The 21,553-nt window shown below is 36.4% G+C and overlaps 2 protein-coding genes across 4 annotated transcripts; both read right to left on the reverse strand.

Annotated features, from left to right (window-relative positions):
• Positions 1–1,145: 1,145 nt before the first annotated feature.
• Positions 1,146–12,494, reverse strand: LOC109156148 (benzyl alcohol O-benzoyltransferase-like). Of its 3 annotated transcripts, none has more exons than XR_002049969.1 (3): positions 11,969–12,494; positions 9,779–10,795; positions 1,146–1,237 (listed from the first exon to the last, which is right to left on the reverse strand). XR_002049969.1 is itself a non-coding variant. In XM_019304000.1 (3 exons), exons 1-2 carry the CDS (start codon positions 12,410–12,412, stop codon positions 9,860–9,862), a joined length of 1,380 nt encoding a protein of 459 aa, XP_019159545.1. In that variant the 5' UTR covers positions 12,413–12,494; the 3' UTR covers positions 1,739–1,780; positions 9,858–9,859. The 3 variants fall into 3 exon arrangements, 2 of the variants coding, with proteins under 2 accessions (XP_019159545.1, XP_019159544.1); XM_019304000.1 differs by lacking the exon at positions 1,146–1,237 and adding an exon at positions 1,739–1,780 and having other exon boundaries at positions 9,858–10,795; XM_019303999.1 differs by lacking the exon at positions 1,146–1,237 and having other exon boundaries at positions 9,735–10,795.
• On the reverse strand, positions 1,780–12,455 carry LOC109155691 (benzyl alcohol O-benzoyltransferase-like). The gene is made up of 3 exons (XM_019303310.1): positions 12,427–12,455; positions 3,220–3,677; positions 1,780–2,658 (listed from the first exon to the last, which is right to left on the reverse strand). The coding sequence occupies exons 2-3, from the start codon at positions 3,661–3,663 to the stop codon at positions 1,780–1,782; spliced, it is 1,323 nt and encodes a 440-aa protein (XP_019158855.1). The 5' UTR covers positions 3,664–3,677; positions 12,427–12,455.
• Positions 12,495–21,553: the final 9,059 nt, after the last annotated feature.

A 21,553-nucleotide genomic window follows, 5' to 3' on the forward strand; every position in this document is an offset into this window, starting at 1 on the left:
TTTAATAATCCGCAATTCTGCTCCGATTCCATGCTTTTCTCCGTATGGAGCTGATTCCCGGTCTTCCCAACGACGTAGCTCTAGAATGTCTTATGCGGATTTAATTTCGTTTGATCAGTTTCCCAAGGCTGCATCTGTCTGTAGAGTATGGAACGGTGTGATTAAGCAGCCGAATCTCCTCCGGCGCCGGAAAGCTTCCGGTCTAACCCGACCTGTCATTGCCATGGTTCAGTCCAAGGTTGGTTTAAGCGGGAATCTACCGGTTTACCGGCTCATGCTTTTCGAGCCGGTAAAAGGGCGTTGTTACGATGTTCCACCGATATCGGAGATGGTGGAAGGGATGTCGTAACTGTACATTCATAATGGCACAAAGGAATAACGCTGTTAACTTACATTCATAATGGCACAAACGAATTGTAAGTTCATAATGTCAGAGTTCTTTGTTCATAATTTTATAACTTACATTCATAATTTCATAACTGTACATTCACAATCCCATAATTGTACATTCATAATGGCACAAACGAATAACGCTATTAACGGCGAGACAAAATCAAGTTTTTTAAACTGAAATGACACGTTTTTCCTGAAAACGACGTCGTTTTGGACTCGTGTCCACAATGCATTGTAGACACGAGTCCACTGCATAATTTGCGAAAATGAATACAGGAATGGACTTGTTGCAATGAGCCCAAAAAAATAGGGGAATCTGTCTCGTAGGCCCTGAGAAGACCTCGTGAAGAGCTTGGACGAGTATGAAGCCAAGTCCGATCCGGAGAATCGGCATCAACCAGAGTCGGTCTGACAGGTGACCATTGCCACTTCAATGTCTGCCATTAATGTGTCAACCCAACCGTTGAAAGAGTCCAATAACAGTGGCCCAACGTCTCTTAGCCTCTATTTTCCATTACTGCGCATTAATACTTGTATTTAATTAGTGTAGGTCAGCCACCTATAAATAGGCCTCCCACAAAATGTTATGGGCATTCTTTTGCAAGTCCAGAGAACACTCGGAAATTATAAAGTTAGCCCTAGACTTTGTAGCTATTTCTTCTTTCAAAGTCATTCTCCACTTTCTCTACCGCTGAATCAACCAATCTAACATATTGTGTTGAACCTCTGTGGGCTGTCAAAAGTCCTAAAACCAGCATATATATATTTGTACAAAGTACAAACCGTCTACTACTCGTACCAAAAACCGAATTTGACTTACAAGTACAGATACACATTTTTAGACCTGGTGAAAGTTACATACTCAAATGGATAGGAGTCATAGGACTTAGGGGGTGTTTGGTTGGATGGAAGTCAAATTCCATGGAAAATGTTTTCCTAAAAGGGTAGAAAAATGTTGTTTTATGTTGTTTGGTTGGATGGAAAATTTTTTCCATTGGCATTTGAGTTCCTAAAGTTGAAGGAAAACAAAATCCTAGCAAGGCATTAGTATTTTGTTTTCCAAAGGATTTGGGAAGAAAATATAACAATATTGGACTATTTTACTACCATAAAAGTTTATTAATTAGGCATGTATACATTATTGTTAAGGACATATCGATCTTTTATATTCATAATTCCTTACCCTTCCAAACTCAACCAAACAATGAAATTCATATTTCCAAACAAAACAAACCAAATAATGGAAACTAACTAAATAATGGAATCTATTTTCATGGTAAATTGTTTTTCATGAAATTTGAATTCCATTTCCCTTTATATATTTTCCAGCAAACCAAACAGGCTGTTATAGTTTTACAAAAACACTCAATTCAGCTCTACAATGAATCAAAGGGCAGATTTGACGAATGCGTAACTATCAAGCTCCTTCACGAACGTTTCCATGGCGAACGCCGGCAAACAAACTGTAACCACGATTCCATTCTCTCCTTTCTTGTTCCTGAACGGTATGTAGAAGCTGCCAACGACTCCTCCTGCAGGGCCGCCGTACGCCGCCTTGCCCCACCCGAAATCCACGTCGCCAAATCCAGCTCGGGTCACGTCGGAGACGATATAAGTCCGGACCACCGTGAAATGCGGGCGTCCCTTGAGGACCATTAGGTCCGCCACGGACCTCATGTAGTCTCCGGTGACGTCGGCCTTGGTTTTCTTCACTAACTCCAGCGCGTATCCCAGGGGATTTTTGGTCAGTTTCTCGGTGGTGGTTAGCGCCGCCGGAAAGGCGAACGCGTTGCCGTAGTACCCCTCCGGGAGCGGAGGATTAAACCGCCGCCGTGCGTTCACGATGCAGAGCACGCGCACCTCCTCCTCCGGGTCCGGGCGGAGGGCGGTGGTGCGGCAGCGCCATAGGCACGCCGTTAGCAGCTCGAAAGTGGAGCACTTGCGTAAGTGGGAGGGGAGGATCCGCCGGAGAGCGGCCACCTCCGACGGTCCAAAGAAGAAAGAGCGATGGACCATGTCGTCTAATGGTATAATTGTCCCCTTGGAATCCGGCACTTCATCGTACTCGTGGTGCGTGCGTGTGACCCGGGGTGGGTCCCTCGCATTCAGCACTTCCCTTTGCCACACCGGCTGCACAGATGGCGCACTCGCGCCACGCGCCACCTCCGCTACGGCGTTCAGGAATTGGACAAGACCGGAGGCATCGCTCATAGTGTGATTAAGACGCAATGCCACGATGTAGCCACCGCATCTCAGCCGGGTAACCTACACAACAAAATAACTATCTGAATCATTTAAAACTCTATCTAGTAGCCATAATATTTTGATGACAAAATAGTGACTGAGCTTTTGGCCATCTATCAAATTAAACAATAGGTATTCCCACGGAAAATTTAACTTACAACTTTATGATTACTAATTAAATTAACAACTACTAATTTAATTAGATTACATTCAACATATCATTTTTTCCCCTAAAAGGATGAACCACCAACTCTAAGGCCTACATGTCCCACCCAGCAGAGCATGTGAGAGAGGTAAATCACTGTAATTTAATGACTTAGTAAATATGACCAAATGTCAGTGCACACAAGAGATTTGTCAACTTTGAACATAATCCCCGTAAGAGATCAGGATTTGGTCACTTTGAACATAATCTCTACAATGTCACTGTCAAATTCTAAATCTTAATCTCAGACTTTTAAATAATGTATCTACTAAATCATTAAACTAAGTCTATAAGGCGCTCCAACATATCCTATAATATGTGAAAGTAGCTATGATTTTCCACGTGGCAAAAGAAAAATAAAAAATAAAAAACATTACCTGAATAAGAATCAAAGTGCAATTGAGAACTTCTCCGGATCCAGGAACATCATAAAGAAGCTCCTCCAAGCATGGGAACGGAGGCTGGAGTGCGTCACCAAACTCCGCCAGCATGACGTCAGCGTCGGCCTCAATGAACATAACCCCCTCCCCGGTGCAATCCACCATGAGTTTCCGGCCACACCCCTCCCGGAGCCGACCGGCGAAGGGATAGTAAAACACGAGGGTCTTCGCCAGCGCCTCACGGATAACCTTCACGGGGTCCCTCCCCTTCATGGCAGGATCGTTGTGGTAGAACTGTATGACCGGAATCTGAAATCTCAGCCCCTCCTGGTCGTCAATGTCGGACAGATACCTAACCCCGCGAGGCGTCGGCCCCGCCGGAGAAACAAGCTCCGGCGTCCTCCGCCTCACAGTGAAGACCAATGATTGCGGTAGAGCCATGAAAGCACAATAATATAATACGGAGTATAATACACTGCAAACTGGTTGGCACTACCTGAAGTAGTTTTTTCTAGTTGGTGCTTCCAATAACGGATATCAAGATCTATGTATTGCCATTTTTTCCAAAAAAGAAAAAAGCAGAGTGATTGGGGACCACTTGGCAGTGCCGGGGGGGGGGGGGGGTGGGTGGTAGGGGTGTGCTTATTGTGAACTTAAGGTAGCCATATATTATATAATATATATAGTTATATACAACCTTTGTTTTATTGGGTAAATGTTCATGGTTGTTAAGTCCGAAGTACTATTAATGATATAATTGTACATTACTTTATAAATATTATATTATTATTTTTTTATTAAACAATTTTTTTTCTTACAGTATTAAAGTTTCACACACACACACACATATATATAGGGGGATCCAGAAAATTATTTGAGTGTGGGCGTAGTTCAAATAACTTTAGAAATATCAATGACAAAATATCAAATGTTCATAATATCATTCAAATACAAAATACGGATTATAAATTACAAATACAATACTTAGGATAGACTACATATAGTTAGGGACAGAGCCAAAACTATACTTGGGTAGAGTGAATTTTGAAACACTTTGAAATGTTATAAAAATATTTATGAAAAAATTTGAAACATAATCAATTAGATAAAATAATTTGAATAGAAAAGACATTATATTCATAAATACTTTTCATTTTAATTTTCTTTAATTTTAGTTAGATCAACTTTAAATTTTTCTAAATTAATTTGAGTAAGATGGAGTATAATATAAACTTGTGGGCTACATTAACTAAATGAATCACAAAAATATAGACTTGAAAAAAACATTTAATTTATTGAAAGGTTGGAGCTTGGAAGAGCTAAAATAAAGAAAAGAAGCTAAAAAAAATACTTTAATTTTAATTTTCATTAATTTTAGTTAGATCAACTTTAAGTTTTTACAAATTAATTCGAATACGATGATGTATAACTAAATGAATCACAAAAGAGTAGACTTAAAAAAAAAACATTTAATTTATTGAAGGGTTGGAATTTGGAAGAGTTAAAATAAAGAAAAGAAGCTAAAATAAATATTTAAGTGCATTATCTGTTTATAACTACTTTCTTAACCTCTCATATGGGAGAGCAACTTGGTGTTACTAGACCACAAGGTCTTTGTCTAAAATAAAGAAAAGAAGCTAAAATATATAAAAGTGCTGCTAATGGGATTGAGACATTTCATATCATATCAAATGTTACAACCAACTAAGCTACTCAAGTCCTTAGTAGTTTGTACATAAATTTAAAGGGGGTGGGGAGAGGTGAGGGGAGCAGCTGCCCCCATTGTAGATCTGTCAATGGATAAGTGTGGACTAATTTGATCCATTCATTTAAGATGATCAATGACTAAAAAATTACGGGGTCAATTTTATGAATATTAATATAATCAAATCAACTTAGGAATTACATGCATTAATTAGATCAAATATGTTCTTTTTACAAACTGGCACTAATAACTCAATTGCACGTGAGAGACTGCATCTTATAACCCTAGCCTACAAATAACCATAGAGAGTTAAACAAGGTTAAATTGTTCATAATTGACCGGTTTAAACCAATAAAGTCAATTAGGTTGCTCTCGTTGCCGCCATAAATACAAACATTAATCATAATACGTATGTTTTGACCGTATTAATACGGTCAAAGGTTAGCTTGTCAATATAAAAATCAAACCTAATCCTAATTTTTTTCTTCTCATTATTGTTTGTCTTTGCAGCAGCCTCTCCCTCTCTCTAATTGTTGTGGTCCTCCATTTTTTGTGGCTCAAGAACATTTGTTCTACAGGCTACAGCAACCAAACTTTTGCTAGTCCAAGATGTGTATATTTTTAAATTTTTTTTCCGGCGGGTTGTTGTTTTTTTTTTTTTTTTGTTTTGGGAAAATTGTAAAAAATGCCTCTCTATAATATGTCAATTATCAATGTCACCCATGAATTATGAGTGGTGTAAATGTTGCTCCTCAATTATCAAAATAGTGCACATATAGCCCCTCCCGTAACGGACCTGTGGTTCCCCACCGCTGTCCATTGCTGGTACTTCGAATCGATGAAGGGAAAAAACAACTAAATTACATATTTACTCCGACTTAACGGTGTCGTACACTAACGGAAAACCACATGTCTGTTACGGGAGGGGCTAATATGTGCACCGTTTTGATAATTGAGGGGCAACATTTATACCACTCATAATTCATGAATGACATTGATAATTGGCATATTATAGAGGGACATTTTTTACAATTTTTTTTTTTTTCTGGCAGGCGGCGGTGGTTTTCGGTAGTGGATTTCCGACGGGGTGGTTTTCGGGCAGCTTATAATGTAAACAAACTTTTTTAAAAAGTCTATTTATTTGTTTTTTTTTTGGTCATGCATTATAGTGTTTTGTCTCTATGTTTTACTGATTTGAAGTTGTGTTTTTTATTTTTGGAATATGTGGTCTGTAAGTTGGGAGAATGTTGGGTTTTTAAAAAAATCTGAAAAAAAAATAATAATAAAAAGAGTTTGGAGAATGTTAAACTGTGTAAAAAAAAACGGCCTAGGGCTGACCGTCTCTTTGCTTTTAACTGGGAAGATAGAGACGGCCTAATGTAGGCGTCTCTAGGTGTATTTAGAGCATAATAGTGGAGATGTTTTGTAATTTTTTAATAGTTAATTGAAAGTGTAATTAGAAAAGAGAATATTTTGTAATACGGGAAGGAGAGAGAGAAAAAAAAAAAGGAAAGTTGATTTTTTAAAAATAAATAAATAATTAATTAATTTTAGCAATGATCCTCTTATTATTTCGAATTTTCAAAATTAGTTGTTGACTTTTAATTTGAACAAAAATGACACTTAACTTTTAAATTTATTCCAACATTGGTCATTTCTATTATCTATCTGTCTGTTAGGAGTTAGTTAGGGACTAAAATGATCTTTTCCTTAACTTGCTTTCTTCTTCCTCATGTTCTTCAGTATATGCATGAATTAGACACAGAGGAGCAAAACCAACAACTCCACTGTAGAGTATGGAAGATTAGGTGATGTAAAGGTTGGACTGAAACTTAAAGAAGGGAAAGATTGAAAACCTTGGTCCATGCATAGTGACTCAACTCCAAAACTGGGATTTCCCCAGTGGAATTTGCATAATTAATGGTCAAAGGACCTAGCTTCAACAAAACATACATAAACCCAAGAGTTTCAGAGTTCTGGTAATGTAATTAAGGTTAGTTTCTGTTAAAAGTTTAACCGGGCTAATAACTCTAATCAGTACACTTAAGGATATCTATCACAGAAACAAAAATGATAATGAATGAGAGATCCAAACATACCAATCTCATAGAAGCTAGAGAGAGCAGAGCAACTTGGACCACCAGTTAGCCAGAGAAAGAGGGGATCAGTTTCTGGGCTCTTCTCAGATTCAATGAAGTAGTAAAACAGTTAAACTTCTTGATATTCTTAAAGGCTACTTTTGATGTAAGTTTTGAGAAAATATTTTCCTCAAGAGATTTCAGAGAAGTAAGAATTTGAAAATACTGATAATTATAGGCATCAAACATTCCGTTCATACTACCAAACATCTTACAGCATGCATTGTGTTTGCCATTCTCAGGGGAAAAGACTTCAGCTTTTAAAAATTTTGCATTTTTCTTCCCAGATTGTACAAAATCTACAACAAAAAGTGTAATTCCCTGACAGGAAGATAGTTATCAGAACAACAATCCTTCTGTCAGACAAAAACACAAACACCTGAGAAGCTGAGCTTGAGCACCCCGCTACTCTTCATCATCATCATCATCACCCAAACCATTGCCGTCATACCCACCGCCCATTTCACAGACCCTTTCCCATATATTACTCTGGAACAATGGAGTTGTTCGTTTTGCTCCTTGCGTCTAATTCATACACATAGGGACGAACACTTGGAAGAAGAAAGCAAGTTAAGAAAAAGATCATTTTAACCCCTATACTAACGCCACAGACGGATGGATAAAAGAAGGACCAAATGCTGGAACAAATTTGAAAATCAAGTGTCTTTTTTGTACAAATTAAAAGTTGAGGATCAATTTTAAAAAATTGCAATAGTCAGAGGACTATTAATGGATGTCGCCGAGGTGCGTAAGGTCTTTTTGAGGCTTTATGTTGGCCGCATAATGACTCATGAAACGGTTGGCCAATCCCTCGAAGCTGCGGATTGATCATGGTGGCAAGGCGACGAACCACCTTTGAGCCGGTCCTTTCAAGGTTGACAGGAAGGCGCGGCACATGACAGGGTCCTTGACCCCCAAGACCCGTCGAAAGTAGCTTGCTCCGGAAATTTGAAGTCGCCGGGTCTTGAATGCCATGATCTCGGCCGAGAAGGGTAAGGCAGTGAGCAACGTTTGTCTCGGAGATTTAGCCTTGCCCTCCACTTGCTCCTTCAGGTTACGCAATTCCTGGGCCAGATAAGCCATCTTGCCAGAGTTCCGGGTGTGATTCCCAGTAGACTCGGTACTCTCTCCGGCCTAGGACTCGGCTTTCCAATCTTCGTCCCGGGCAAGCCTGTCGGTCCGTCGCCCCTGGGTTCTGGTTCTTCTGGTGTGAGTCCTTTCTCGAGTGACTTTGTGATTTTGCCGACCTGACCGTGCTTGACTGGGTGCTCCCTTACCCAATCGTTCTTTTGCCGAGCGTCAGGTCGTGTTTGGGCCCAGTCTGGAATGCACAGACCGAGCTGGAGGATCTTCTACCTTTTGATCCTCTCGTCGGTCTCTATCAGACCTTTGGGGCAGATGTTGGTTTTGCAGCTCCGGATTTGGCGATCGGGAGACCGATGGTTCCCTCAGCTCCCGGGTTTACACAGCTACGATGCGAGCAATGGCATCGATCTGCGCGGGGGTGAGAGGTATCATCGATGGAGGCCGATTTCGAGGCGCCGAATCACCTTCCTGACTTTGTGAATTTCGCTGGTTCAATTTATTCCTCAGGTCTACTTCAGGTACGCTGTGACGATCGGAGGCCTGGCTTCGATCCTCATCCATTGTTTTGAACTTTCGTTCCTGCTCTATTTCCGACTCCTTTCTCGATGCAAGAGAGCGAGCGTAACCTTTCGTTACAATCCCCACGGACGACGCCAGTGTTGGTTTTAGGGTTTTTGGCCTCAGGGAAGTCCAACACAACCTTAGTTGGTGGATTCACCTTTCAAAAATAGAAGGAAAATAATAGCTCTGTAAATATGTGTGTATTCTTGGCCTGATCTCGGCGTCCCTTTACACTCTTGAGGAGTCCCCTTTTATAGTGGGTCTCTGCGGAATCATTCAAAAGTATACATTTAAGGCCATAAATCGGCCTATTAATTCTATGGGTCGTTGGGCTGCCGTTACTGGGCCTCCCAACGACCTGCAGACCAGGCTCCTTAAATGGCCTATTAAATGCTTTAACGGCTATCTCCGTGTGGCCTGCCCACTCGTGCCGACCCCGCACTCGCGCAGACCTCGGAGTCGAGCTGACCTCTTGGTTTTAGCCCTTATCCCTCTTGGGCTTTTCCTCTTCTGGGCTCAGCCCTTTTTCCTCTTGGACCTCTTCTTCTTCTTGGGCCCCAAGCCCACGGGGTTCACACCCCCATCAATGTATGTGTAATTAGCATAATTATGTTTAAATTGTAAGAACATTGAAATTATTTAAATTTAAAATTTTCAAATCTCATGTGGTATTCAATAATACAATGTTTTATACGGAGTAATATTTTTTTGGTAAAATTTTGTTACCATCAATATAAACAAATAATTTAATATTGCAAGAGAAAAAACATATTTAGCAATGAATTTTGAGGATTAATACTTTATATTACCATTTTATTTTATTTTTAAAATCTTATCCATAATAAAATATTTAATTTTTATACCAATATCGCACAGGTGACATACTAGTTTATACAAAATACAAACCGTCCCCTCGTACCAAAAACCGAATTTGACATTTTTTTTTAAACAATCTAACTTGTAAGTATACAAAATACAAACCGTCCCTTCGTACCAAAAACCGAATTTGACATTTTTTTTTAAACAACCGAATTTGTCTTACAAGTACTGATACACATTTTTAGACCAAGTATACAATAAAAGTTACATACTCAAATGGATAGGACTTATAGTTCTACACAAACATTCAATTTAGCTCTACAATGAATCAAAGGGCAGATTTGATGAAAGCGTAACTATCATCGTTGATGAATTCGCCTTCTCCCTTTATCATTCTATCAAGCTCCTTCACGAACGTTTCCATGGCGAACGCCGGCAAACAAACTGGAATCACGATTCCATTTTCTCCTTTCTTGTTCCTAAACGGTATGTAGAAGCTTGCAACGCCGGGGATGGCGCCGACTCCTCCTTTAGCGGGGCCGCCGTACGCCGCCTTGCCCCACCCGAAATCCACGTCGCCGAATCCGGCTCGGGTCACGTCGGAGACGAGATAAGTCCGGACCACCGTGAAATGCGGGCGTCCCTTGAGGACCATAAGGTCCGCCACGGACTTCATGTAATCTTCCGTGACGTCGGCTTTGGTCTTCTTCACCAGCTCCAGCGCGTATCCCAGGGGATTTTTGGTCAGTTTCTCGGCGGTGGTTAGCGCCACCGGGAAGGCGAACGCGTTGCCGTAGTACCCCTCCGGGAGCGGAGGGTTAAACCGCGGCCGCGCGTTCACGATGCAGAGCACGCGCACCTCCTCCTCCGGGTCGGGGCGGAGGGCGGTGGTCCGGCAGCGCCATAGGCACGCCGTTAGCAGCTCGAAAGTGGAGCACTTGCGTAAGTGGGAGGGGAGGATCCGCCGGAGAGCGGCAACCTCCGACGGTCCGAAGAAGAAAGAGCGATGGACCATGTCGTCTAATGGTATAATTGTCCCCTTGGAATCCGGCACTTCATCGTACTCGTGGTGCGTGCATGTGACCCGGGGTGGGTCCCTGGCATTCAGCACTTCCCTTTGCCACACCGGCTGCACTGACGGCCCACTCGCGCCACGCGCCACCTCCGCTACGGCGTTCATGAATTGGACAAGACCTGGGGCATCGCTCATAGTGTGATTCAGACGCAATGCCACTATGTAGCCACCGCATTTCAGCCGAGTAACCTACATAACAAAATTTGGTATTAGAGCCGGTTATGGTTCGAATTTGTATGTCACCCGATAAGCAATTACGGTGTTGAGCATATAACCATTAATGAAAGTGTACACGAACTGAACATAAAAGAATTTTATTTCACTCCCTTTGATAAGTCCTTTTGGAGCTGTAATAAATTACTTCTCATATTAAACTACATCATATACACCATGATGTCCCCTCAAGGATATAGTGGTCCAACTCGTCAATTAATCACTTTTATGTCTATATTCAAATGTAATATGATTGATTCCCAGTAGGCCCAACACATGCTGATCAATATTTGTCATGGACACCAACTTTAAATATATACCATACACTGAAAATATCTCCCAGGTAGATAATCTCAAAAATGCCCTTATAGTCACACCGCAACATAATAATGAAATTTTCATATGTATATATTAAATTATTATATATTTTTTAAATAAATATTAGAAGTGATTTTATGTTTTATAGTATTATCATTTTAAGTGTGCATTGAATAAACATTATCTTGTGATCAATAGGTAATTTCAGCAGAAGTTGAATTTAAAATTTTATGAGTTAACAACTTGATCAATTTGACTATGTTATCTCAACATATATTCTCGCAAAAGGTTAGTTGATTCCCCAACTCTAAGGGTCCCACACGTCTCAACCTGACAGAGCATGTGAGAGAGGTAGAAGTTGAACTTAAAACTTGATTAGTACGTTAACAACTTGATGACCAATTTGATTAGGTTATACCCAACATATCCTTTTTCTCCCAATAAGTTTAGGTTGAACTATCAACTCTAAGGCTCTACGCCCCAACCTAACACTGCATCTCGGAGAGGTAAATCACAGTAATTTAGATGCACACAAGATCTGTCCACTTAAGCATAATCCCCGCACAAGAGATCTAGTCATTTTGGATATACTTCTCATAATGCTATTGTTGAGTTTCAAACATTGATCTATTTTTTTAAATACTACTTAGTATCTATTAAACTATTGAATTATATGTCGGTGTCCTTCTCCCAAAATGTTGAATCTCCAAGGGCCCCCACACTCTAATCCGACAGAGCATGTGGCCTCCAACATATCCTATAATATGAGAAAGTGGCTATAGTTTTCCACATGACAAAAGAAAAAAAATTAATAAAAAAAAAAAAGATTACCTGAATAAGAATCAAAGGGCAATTGAGAACTTCTCCGGATCCAGGAACATCATAAAGAAGCTCCTCCAAGCATGGAAACGGAGGCTGTAGTGCGTCACCAAACTCCACCAGCGTGACGTCAGCGTCGGCCTCAATGAACATAACCCCCTCCCCGGTGCAATCCACCATGAGTTTCCGGCCACGCCCCTCCCGGAGCCGGCCGGCGAAGGGGTAGTAAAACACCAGGGTCCTCGCCACCGCCTCCCGGATAACCTTCACGGGGTCCCTCCCCTTCATGGCGGGATCGTTCCGGTAGAACTGTATGACCGGAATCTGAAACCTCAGCCCCTCCTGGTCGTCAATGTCGGACAGATACCTTACCCCGCCAGGCGTCGGCCCCGCCGGAGAAACAAGCTCCGCCGCCCTCCGCCTCACAGTGAACACCAATGATTGCGGTGGAGCCATGAAAGCACAATAATATAATGTACTGAAAACTGTTTGGCACTACCTGAAGTTTTTGTTAGTTGGTGCTTCAATAACGGATATGAACATCCATATATAGTCATGTTTAGGAGAGTGAGTGGGGACCACTGGACAGTAGGGAGGGGGGGGGGGGGGGTAGGGGTGTGCTTACTGTGAAATTAAGGTATCCATATATTATATTATATATAATTATATACATACCTTTATTTTATTGGAAGTAAATGTTCATGGTTGTTAAGTCTGAAGTTTCATGGCTGCTGCTACATGACTACTGACTAAACGTTGACCTCTCAGTCTTGATTTTTGGGTTGTTAGGAATACTATTCATACTTAACTACTACGAAGTATTTTAACATTATTTTGTTTTATGATAAAAAAAAAATGTTTTAATTTTAATTATATACATGGGTCGGGATAAGCTAGATAGTATATATAGTTCATAGTTGAGATATAATATAATGGAATAGGGTAATAAATTATTGATCAATTTTAATAATAAAATCAAGTACATATATTAATATATACAATTTCCATAGTAGAGGTTGGAATACCTAATTAAGTTGGGAAATGTACTGAAGTTTTATAAATAAGATTTTTTTTTCAAGTAGGCGGAGCGCAATATTTATATAATTGGAGTAGGAAATACATGTTAAAAATTTGCTGACAAGACTGATGTAGCGGATGCTACTAGTGACTTAGGTTGGCCATAACACATATATGTCGAGTACTGATATGACCCTCAAGACAGACAAATGGACAATGGTGAATTGGTGATGGCCGGATGTGAAAGAAAATTAACTTTTGAAGTCAGTTTACCGGTCAAAAAATTGGAAAGTCTATAAAACTGATCAAATCACCACACAATTCAATATGCTTTTTATATATTCTTATCGGTCATAAAAATCTAGACTAAACATCTCCAATAGCAGGGACGGAGCCAAAGGGGGCAGGGGGCAACTGCCCCCTCACCCCATATATAATCTCTGTATGTATATATAGTACATGTTTTAGTATTAGTATAAAAAAAAAAAAAACTATTAAAGATCAACAAGAAATGAGTTAATTAGTTGATAGAGCACATATTTGACAATAGTGAAGGTCAAAAGTTTGAATCCTTTGATCACATACCCATCGAATTTCTGGCTCCGTCCCTGTCCAATAGTGTCTGCAATTCAAAAAGTAAGAGATGAACACAATCATCATCCTTCTCACGCAATGTTACTCTTCTTGTGAATATGTTAGTTTAAACTTCATGTAAAATAATTTACTCGTGTTTGTGATATATATATTTCTATTTTTTCCTATCTATTTATCAATTGTAAGTTGACCTTGCATGTTCAAATCTTATGGGATAAACATGTTGCGTATACACATTTTAAAATTCGCCGGATTGTTGAAGATTTCAAGGAACTTCGCCCTATCGTGCGTCACCTGACATTTCTGTGTATATATAATATTAAGGGAAAATGGCACTTTTTCTCCCTATGTTATATACTTAAAGCACTTTTTCCCCCTCAATTATTTATGTAAGTACATTAGTCCCCTCAATTATTTTAAAAGTGGTGGTTTTCCCCCCTAATATATTAAATTGACATTTCTACCCTTAAAGTAAGCATTTTATTTATTTTACTTCTCCAACAAATTATTGCGTATATGTAGCGATTACCACGGTTCGGTTCGAACTGAACCAGACACTATAGCAATCGAATTAAAAGTTTTCAGTTATGATTCAGATCTAGAACCCAATATTTGGATTTCAATTTATTAAATTTAAGAATAAAAAAAACTGGATCATGAACCGGCTGTTCCGGATCCCGTTCGCGATTTTGAACCGTCTTTATTTTAAAATTTTATTTTTTATTTTAAAATAGTTTAAATTCAACAATAAATGTATTTTATTTTTTCAGTTCGGAACATGAACCGGCCATTCCAGTTCGCGATTTTAATAAACTCTAAATATCGCATTTTGATTATAAATTGTAATTGAAATATTTTGGTTTGGTTACTATAGTATCTGGTTTGAACCAAATTATAGTAATAATTTATTGGAGAATAAAAATAAATGAAATATTTATTTTAAGGATAAATATGTCCATTTAACATTTCAGGGGGGAAAAGAGCCACTTAAATAATTAAGGGGGAAAAAGTGCTATAAGTATATAACATAGGGGGAAAAAGTGCCATTTTTCCTAATATTAATATTGATATTTTAAGTTTAAACAACCAAGTACAAGATAAGTACTTTGTATTATTGTAGTAAAGAAAATAAAAATAAGTATAAAAAGCTAATTACATGTACTTCTATTAGTTGCGGTTCATGGGGTTGTTAAACTGCAATATTACCTCATATTTCTTTTTATGTGCAACAATATCAGAGTAGAAGGTATAAACTTCAAAGTGATCAGACTTTTATTTATTTATTTATTTATTTTTTTAACTAAGAAGATCATATGCAATAAACTTGACAAAAATTAAACTTGTAACATTTTGGTACAGAATGTAAATGTAGAATTTAATACATAATTAAAATCCTATATGTTGACTAATTTATTTGTCGAAATTAATTAGAATTTTATTTAAGCAAAGCACTTGGACCGTCTCCTATTAAATAGCCTTATTTTATTAAGCTCATGGGTTTATTCGGATGGGAAGAATCTATTAACAAAGAAGTTAATTTATTTTATCTGATTAAGGTTTATTCTCAAGTAGAGGAAGTTAACAAGTCAGAAGTATCAAGGAAGCATTATTTTTATGTGGGTGAGATTATTCTTCAAGATAAAGGGTTGGCTTGATTTGGGTGGAATGCTACGGATTACTAAGCTAAATTGTGAGTGAAATATATTTGTTATTACTTTGCCTATCTATAATCATAATTGAAGCTACTGCATTCGTACATCACTTGGCTGGCTGGTCTGGAACAGAGTCAGGCGCATCAACAGTTAATGTTAATGGAGGCATGTACGTATCAATTCCGTGGTGGATTTTAGGAAAGTTGTAGTGGTTGTAGCGGCTGATAGCCTTGTGTACAAATTCATTGTAATACCTTGGTGAACATTTAGTGGATTGGGCAGAGGTGAGTTGCTCCGCAGACATAAGAAAAGTGTTTCAAACTGCGTGATCAATTCTTATGTACTTGGTTTTATTTCATGCCTTTATTTTGTTATTTATTTTTGCTGACTTAATTAATTGGTACGATAATTCCTAATCTAAAATCAAGTAGAACTTTAAGCAATATCTTGTATTCAAGATTCTCGTCACATTTTCACGGAGGCTACATCCATTTGACCACCCTCGTACCAGATTCAAAATCGTTTAATTTTAATTTTTAACTTGTATTTTTATTTTTTACTTTATTTATCTGAAATAAAAATGTCAAAACTGTACGATGAGATTATTGGACATGGTTGTTCCCACGTGTTGTGTCAATTTCCCATCACACGTTTGTTGGCGGTCCTTTACTTTCATGGTTCTGAATTAGGGCTCGTTTGGTTTGCGAAAAATATTTTAAGGGAAGTGAAATTAAAATTTTATGAAAAATAATTATTAGGAAGATGAATTTTATTGTTTGATTGGTGGAAAAAGAATTACTGGGAATATAAATTCTATTGTTTGATTAGATTTGGAATTGTAAGGAATAACGAGTATAAAGACCTATATGTCCCTACAAATTAATAAAAGTAATATAATTAAAAAAGGTAAACAAGGGTAAAATAGGTATTCCTTCTCACTTTTTCTTCCCATCTTCTATGGAAAATAAAATCCTTGGTCCAACCAAACGGGCCCTTAAAGTTTCCCAAAATGTTGTGAATAGGATATTTTATATTATTACAAAAAGTAAGCCAAGCACTTTGTGTTTAAATAGTACCTCTGTAACTCCTTTTATGGGAAGGTCACAGAATCGAACCCTCCGACGATGGGATCTTGACTCTTTGAACTGCAAAAAGTAAATTCTAAGATCATGCGCATTTTGTTTATTACCACGTCAAATAGTGAAATATTTTGATCATGTAACGATATCTTAAATTATAATTTCCTACCACAATCCATGAGATATCCAGGCTAATGTTTAACAACATATATGGACCAGGGGGGCTGCGTTCAGGTGCGAACTGCCCATCCAGCCTATAAAATAATGGAAAGGCAATTCCCTATTTGATTTTGGCTGGACGGGTGCCAGACGTGATCCGTATGGACCAATCATATTAAGAGTGTGTTTGGTTGACAGGTTTAGCTATCAGGAATTGGTATCAAAGCCATTGTTATTGTTTGGTTGACAAGTTTTTAGAACACTATACTAATATGAGTTTTGATTACCCCCTTAATTGAAAAACTCATTCCCTAATAAAATATGGGTTTCATTCTATTATTCCTCTTCATACATAATCAAACAACAATATTGATAATCATTCTCATTACATCCTATTACCAAATATGCAAAATACTTTCACAAAATTCATTACCATGACCAAGTATTTAATAATCATTCCGATTCTGATTTCCATGTGCGAACAGCGAACTTAATACACCCTAATAAGTTGGATCACATCAGTAGTATATATCCCCATTACTAGTTTTTTTAGGCGCTTTGCGCGAATGGGATAATGCCCAATAATTATTTTTAAATAAGTATTTCAAAGTATATCAATGCAATATTATATAGGAGATGTTCATGCATAGGTAAATAAATGTTGAATTTGTTTATTTAAATCGGTAATTTAAAGTATATAAATGCAAGATAATATATGAGAGATTCATTATAATTGTCACTAAAAGAAATGTTTGCAACTTTGTAATAACGCTAGTTTAAATACTTAGTCTTAAAAAGATAGTCTAAATAAATACTAATTTTGGTCTTTTGGGTAACATTGTTATTGTTTTCATCTTCAGTACATGTCTTTTTTTTAAAAAAAAAAAAATTGGTATTGTGTCATGTCCAATTAGGTTACTGGTAGCAACATAGAGGGATTCATCATGCAATGAGATTATGGTGTAGGAAGTTTTAGATTTGCCTTTGTAAGTGTAAAATAATTTACACATTAAGTTATTGGCTATTTTATTTAGTAAATAGTTTTATTGTTTTTAATAAATTAGAGTTGTTAAAGTTAATTATATTTTTGGACCATGTGATATAAATATATGAATGTTGTGCCTTGGAGTATGAAGTCAGCATGTGAAGATGTCAAAGAAATAAAATGTGTGGCAGTGGTTTATTCTAACAAGGAAAGGCAGTGGTTTATTCTAACAAGAATAAGTGGTGGTGATTCATTTGAACAAGTGGTGGCTAAGGAAAAAGCTATTGCTAAGGATCCTAACTAATGGTTCAAGAAGTGCTATAAATTCACACGGTTCGAAGGAAGCATTTGCCCAACTTTGAGAATTATACACTGCTAGAGCTCTCTTGATTTTACAAAGCAATTTATATTTTGAATGTAATTTCTGATTTAATTCGTAAGAATATTTATATTGTACTGCATGATCAGTACGTGGTACTGCTGAAGCATCTTGTGAAGATTGTTCGGGTATTCGTGTGTCAATCCTGGATAGGTGTTAGAAAGAGTGGTAGTGGTAAAGGCTGGAGGCCATCTGTATTTACCTCTTGTAATACTCCTTTTGGAGAACATCTATAGTGGATTGGGCAGACGTGGGTTGCCCCGCAGACGTAGGAGAAGGAGCTTCGAACTGCGTAACATTTCTTTGTGTTTTTACATTCTTTATGCTTTACATTCTTTATGCTTTTAACTTTCATTATTTACATTTGCTTAAACAAGTTTAATTAATGAACGTAACTACTGCATAACCTAATTAACAAGTAAAATACATAGCTTTTATATTTCAAGTGTCACGGTGCAATTTCAGCCTTGCTGTGTATATGACTGAGATTTTAGTTGTAATATGAACTCTTTAGCGTACAAACACATATTGATATTTAGTAGTGGTAGTTTTTTTCCTACATGTTTCATGTGTTGTGAGATGTGTGTCGTAGGTTGTCATGTGAAAGTATTGAACAAAATATTAATATTTATTATATTTGTATAAAATACTTGATAAATAAATAAATAAATATATATATATATATATATATATATATATATATATATATATATATATATATATATATATATATATATATATAACATGTTTTGTATTATAACTTTGATATTTAATTACAAGATAATGTAAAAAAGAAGACAATGAACAATGTAGTGAATATAATAAATTAATAAATTTGAAGGTAATGAATCTTTGAATTGTAGAAAATAAAGATAATATAACTAATGAAATTATATTTCTTTTAAGTTTTTTTATAACGAATAATATTTTAAATAAAATATTATAGACATCTAATTCTAAATTAATTAAATGCATATGTATTATTTTTTGTTGTATTATTTTTTGTTGTATTAAGAGTAATAAAGTGTTGTACATAATTTTCTTCAACAATAATGAAATCAATGATTTTTTTTTTAATTTCCATTTCTTGTTGAGGCAAATTATTTTGAGTTTGTCCATGAAAATTGCTACAATTGCTGTCAATTGAGAATGATAATAAATAATTCAAAATATATGGTTACAATAGATATTAATATCATGATATAGTAAAAATCAACTTACAAATTTCTTTAGAAGTTTTCATGCATTGAAAATATTTTGATGTGTAAAATTGCTCAATTAGAGCTAGTAGGATGTTAACATTGTCAATTATTTGCAAAATGATCCTACCATTTTAGAGTCTATGTGTAATTGTATTTATGATCAACAACTTTGTAGTTAGGCCGCGAAGGTCTAGCTGACTGATGTAAGAACAATTTTGTCTGATAAAAAATAATAGTATAATATTTGTAAAGTAATGTACAATTGTACCATTATAAAAAAAAATACAAAAAATATTATTACCATAATGGCCTAAATCATTCCAATAATGCAAAAGCATAATTGAAATATTAAGTTTTGTTCTAAATAATCAGAAGAAGATTAATTAAAAAAAAAAAAAAACTTAACCTAAATTTCTTTTTTTTTTAATAAAAAATTCAAGAAAATCAAATGATTTTAAAGTAGTTCCTAATTTATAATCTTTGATGCTCAACTTTGAATGCTATGTATTTAGTCGAGTTAATTATTTAACCAAAGTTTATGTTAAATTTACTATATATTTTTTCAATACATTTTAACATATTCATAATATATGTTTAACAATTATGCCAACTATACTTGGGATGAGGTTTGAACCTAAGACCTTATATAAATTAAGATTATGTTAAGAATAATAAATAGTTAACGGAATATTCCGTTACTAAAGTTTGAACTAACGGAATTTAGGGTTATTTAAGGGAAGAAAATAATATAATAGAGGGTAAATAAGGAAAATCATTAAAAGATAATAAAATCAAAATAATATGAATCATTCATTTTAAGAAACAATTAGTACCGACATTTTTTTTGTTCCAGTTAAGGGCCTAACATTATTCGCTCTTATTAGATTTGTAGATTTGTAGATTGTAGATGTAGATTGTAGATGTAGATTTGTAGATACAAGCTAGGACGACCTAACCCACCAGAAGCGTGCAAAGATTTTATTCTTACCAAAATAAGCTTAGAATGAACTTGTTGAGCTGTAGCAGCATTCAAGTTTGACATGGGATGTAACATGCCCAACATGAGTATAATTTAACTGATTAATTAACTTAAAGTTAATAGTTTAGTTTTTTTTGTCTATCATGAAGAGTGTAAAGTTTGATTCTTACCAATCAAATGTATATAATTGGCTCTTGTAATCTCACAATTGGCCTACCCACCATTCTTACCACATCATTTACCTCATTCATTAATTTCAGTGACAGTCTTGAGATTAGGGTGTAATATTTTTTTAAATAAATGTACCATACCCAACACTTTTTAAAAATAGTATGTGTACTTTGAGTAAAATTGTTACCACATATTCTAATTTTGTTGATCGAAGGAAGAAAAATGTTCATAACTTTTTTTTCTAAATTAATTATAACATGTCATATGAACTATAATAAAAAGATTAAAAAAAAAAAAAAAAAAAGCAATAACACATATAGTATTCTAGTGGGAGTGACCTATTGATTTTCTTATTTGAGTCAGCCAATTATGTACAATTTAGTAGTTACAAGGTGGGATTTTCTCAATATTCACTTCCAGATAGTAGTTACAAGTTTATCATATCACCCAAAAAAAAAAAATTAAAAAAAAAAAAAGTGATAGTATTACATGTTGCATGTATTGGGGCTCATAACCCTGAGAATTATACAAGGTTGTAAAAATCGCGCCCGACCGCATCGAAGAACGTCAGAATTGGCCTTCTCCATGGCAGGGTGCCTAGACCGCCTAACCGGCCGAAGACGCATGTTCGACGATTTTTTTTAAAGGTTATTTGCTCAAAACGACGTCGTTTTGAGCGAATAACCCTAAAAAATAATAAAATGGTCAGTCCATTAGCATTTTTCCCAGACCGGCCGACGCAACTCGTCACTTGCCTCCAACTGTCCAGTGCTGCCTCCGCCTCCGCTCGACTCCGGCAGCTCCGCCTCGTCGCTGCTGTAGCCTGCACCCTGCATGTATGTTCTTTACGTACTTCTTTTTTCACAATAAAAAATAAAAATAAAACGGGCGCTTATGGCCTAGCAATTTTTACAATCTTGAAATTATATGTGGTGTATATCAAAGTAAAAGCAGCCATGATTATGGCTTTTGTAAAGTTATTTAATTTTGATAGTGACATACACTCAAACATAGCAGATTACCAGGGAAGATATTAAAGCATCATCCACTATTACTATATACTATTGAGTTTTGTTTTCAACATACAGTGTTAAGCAACATCAATTCAAGATTTAAAGATTTTAAACTTAAATCAATATATGAGAATAAGGTTCAAAATGACTCGTATTATATTCATTTCATAAAATTACTCGTCTTTTTACATTAAATTAACACTAATTATGCCAAAAAAGTAATTAGTAATATAATCAAGCCCCTAATCCTCGAAACATTATAAAATCTATGTTCACTAACTATTATGCTCCTTACAGTGTCTATCTAGAGTTTTTCTTTTTATTGCTACATATGGTTTTAGTATTAATTAGAATATATATTGCTATT

This window comes from Ipomoea nil, unplaced genomic scaffold (genome assembly GCF_001879475.1).
Source record: "Ipomoea nil cultivar Tokyo-kokei standard unplaced genomic scaffold, Asagao_1.1 scaffold2704, whole genome shotgun sequence".
Lineage (NCBI taxonomy): Eukaryota > Viridiplantae > Streptophyta > Magnoliopsida > Solanales > Convolvulaceae > Ipomoea > Ipomoea nil.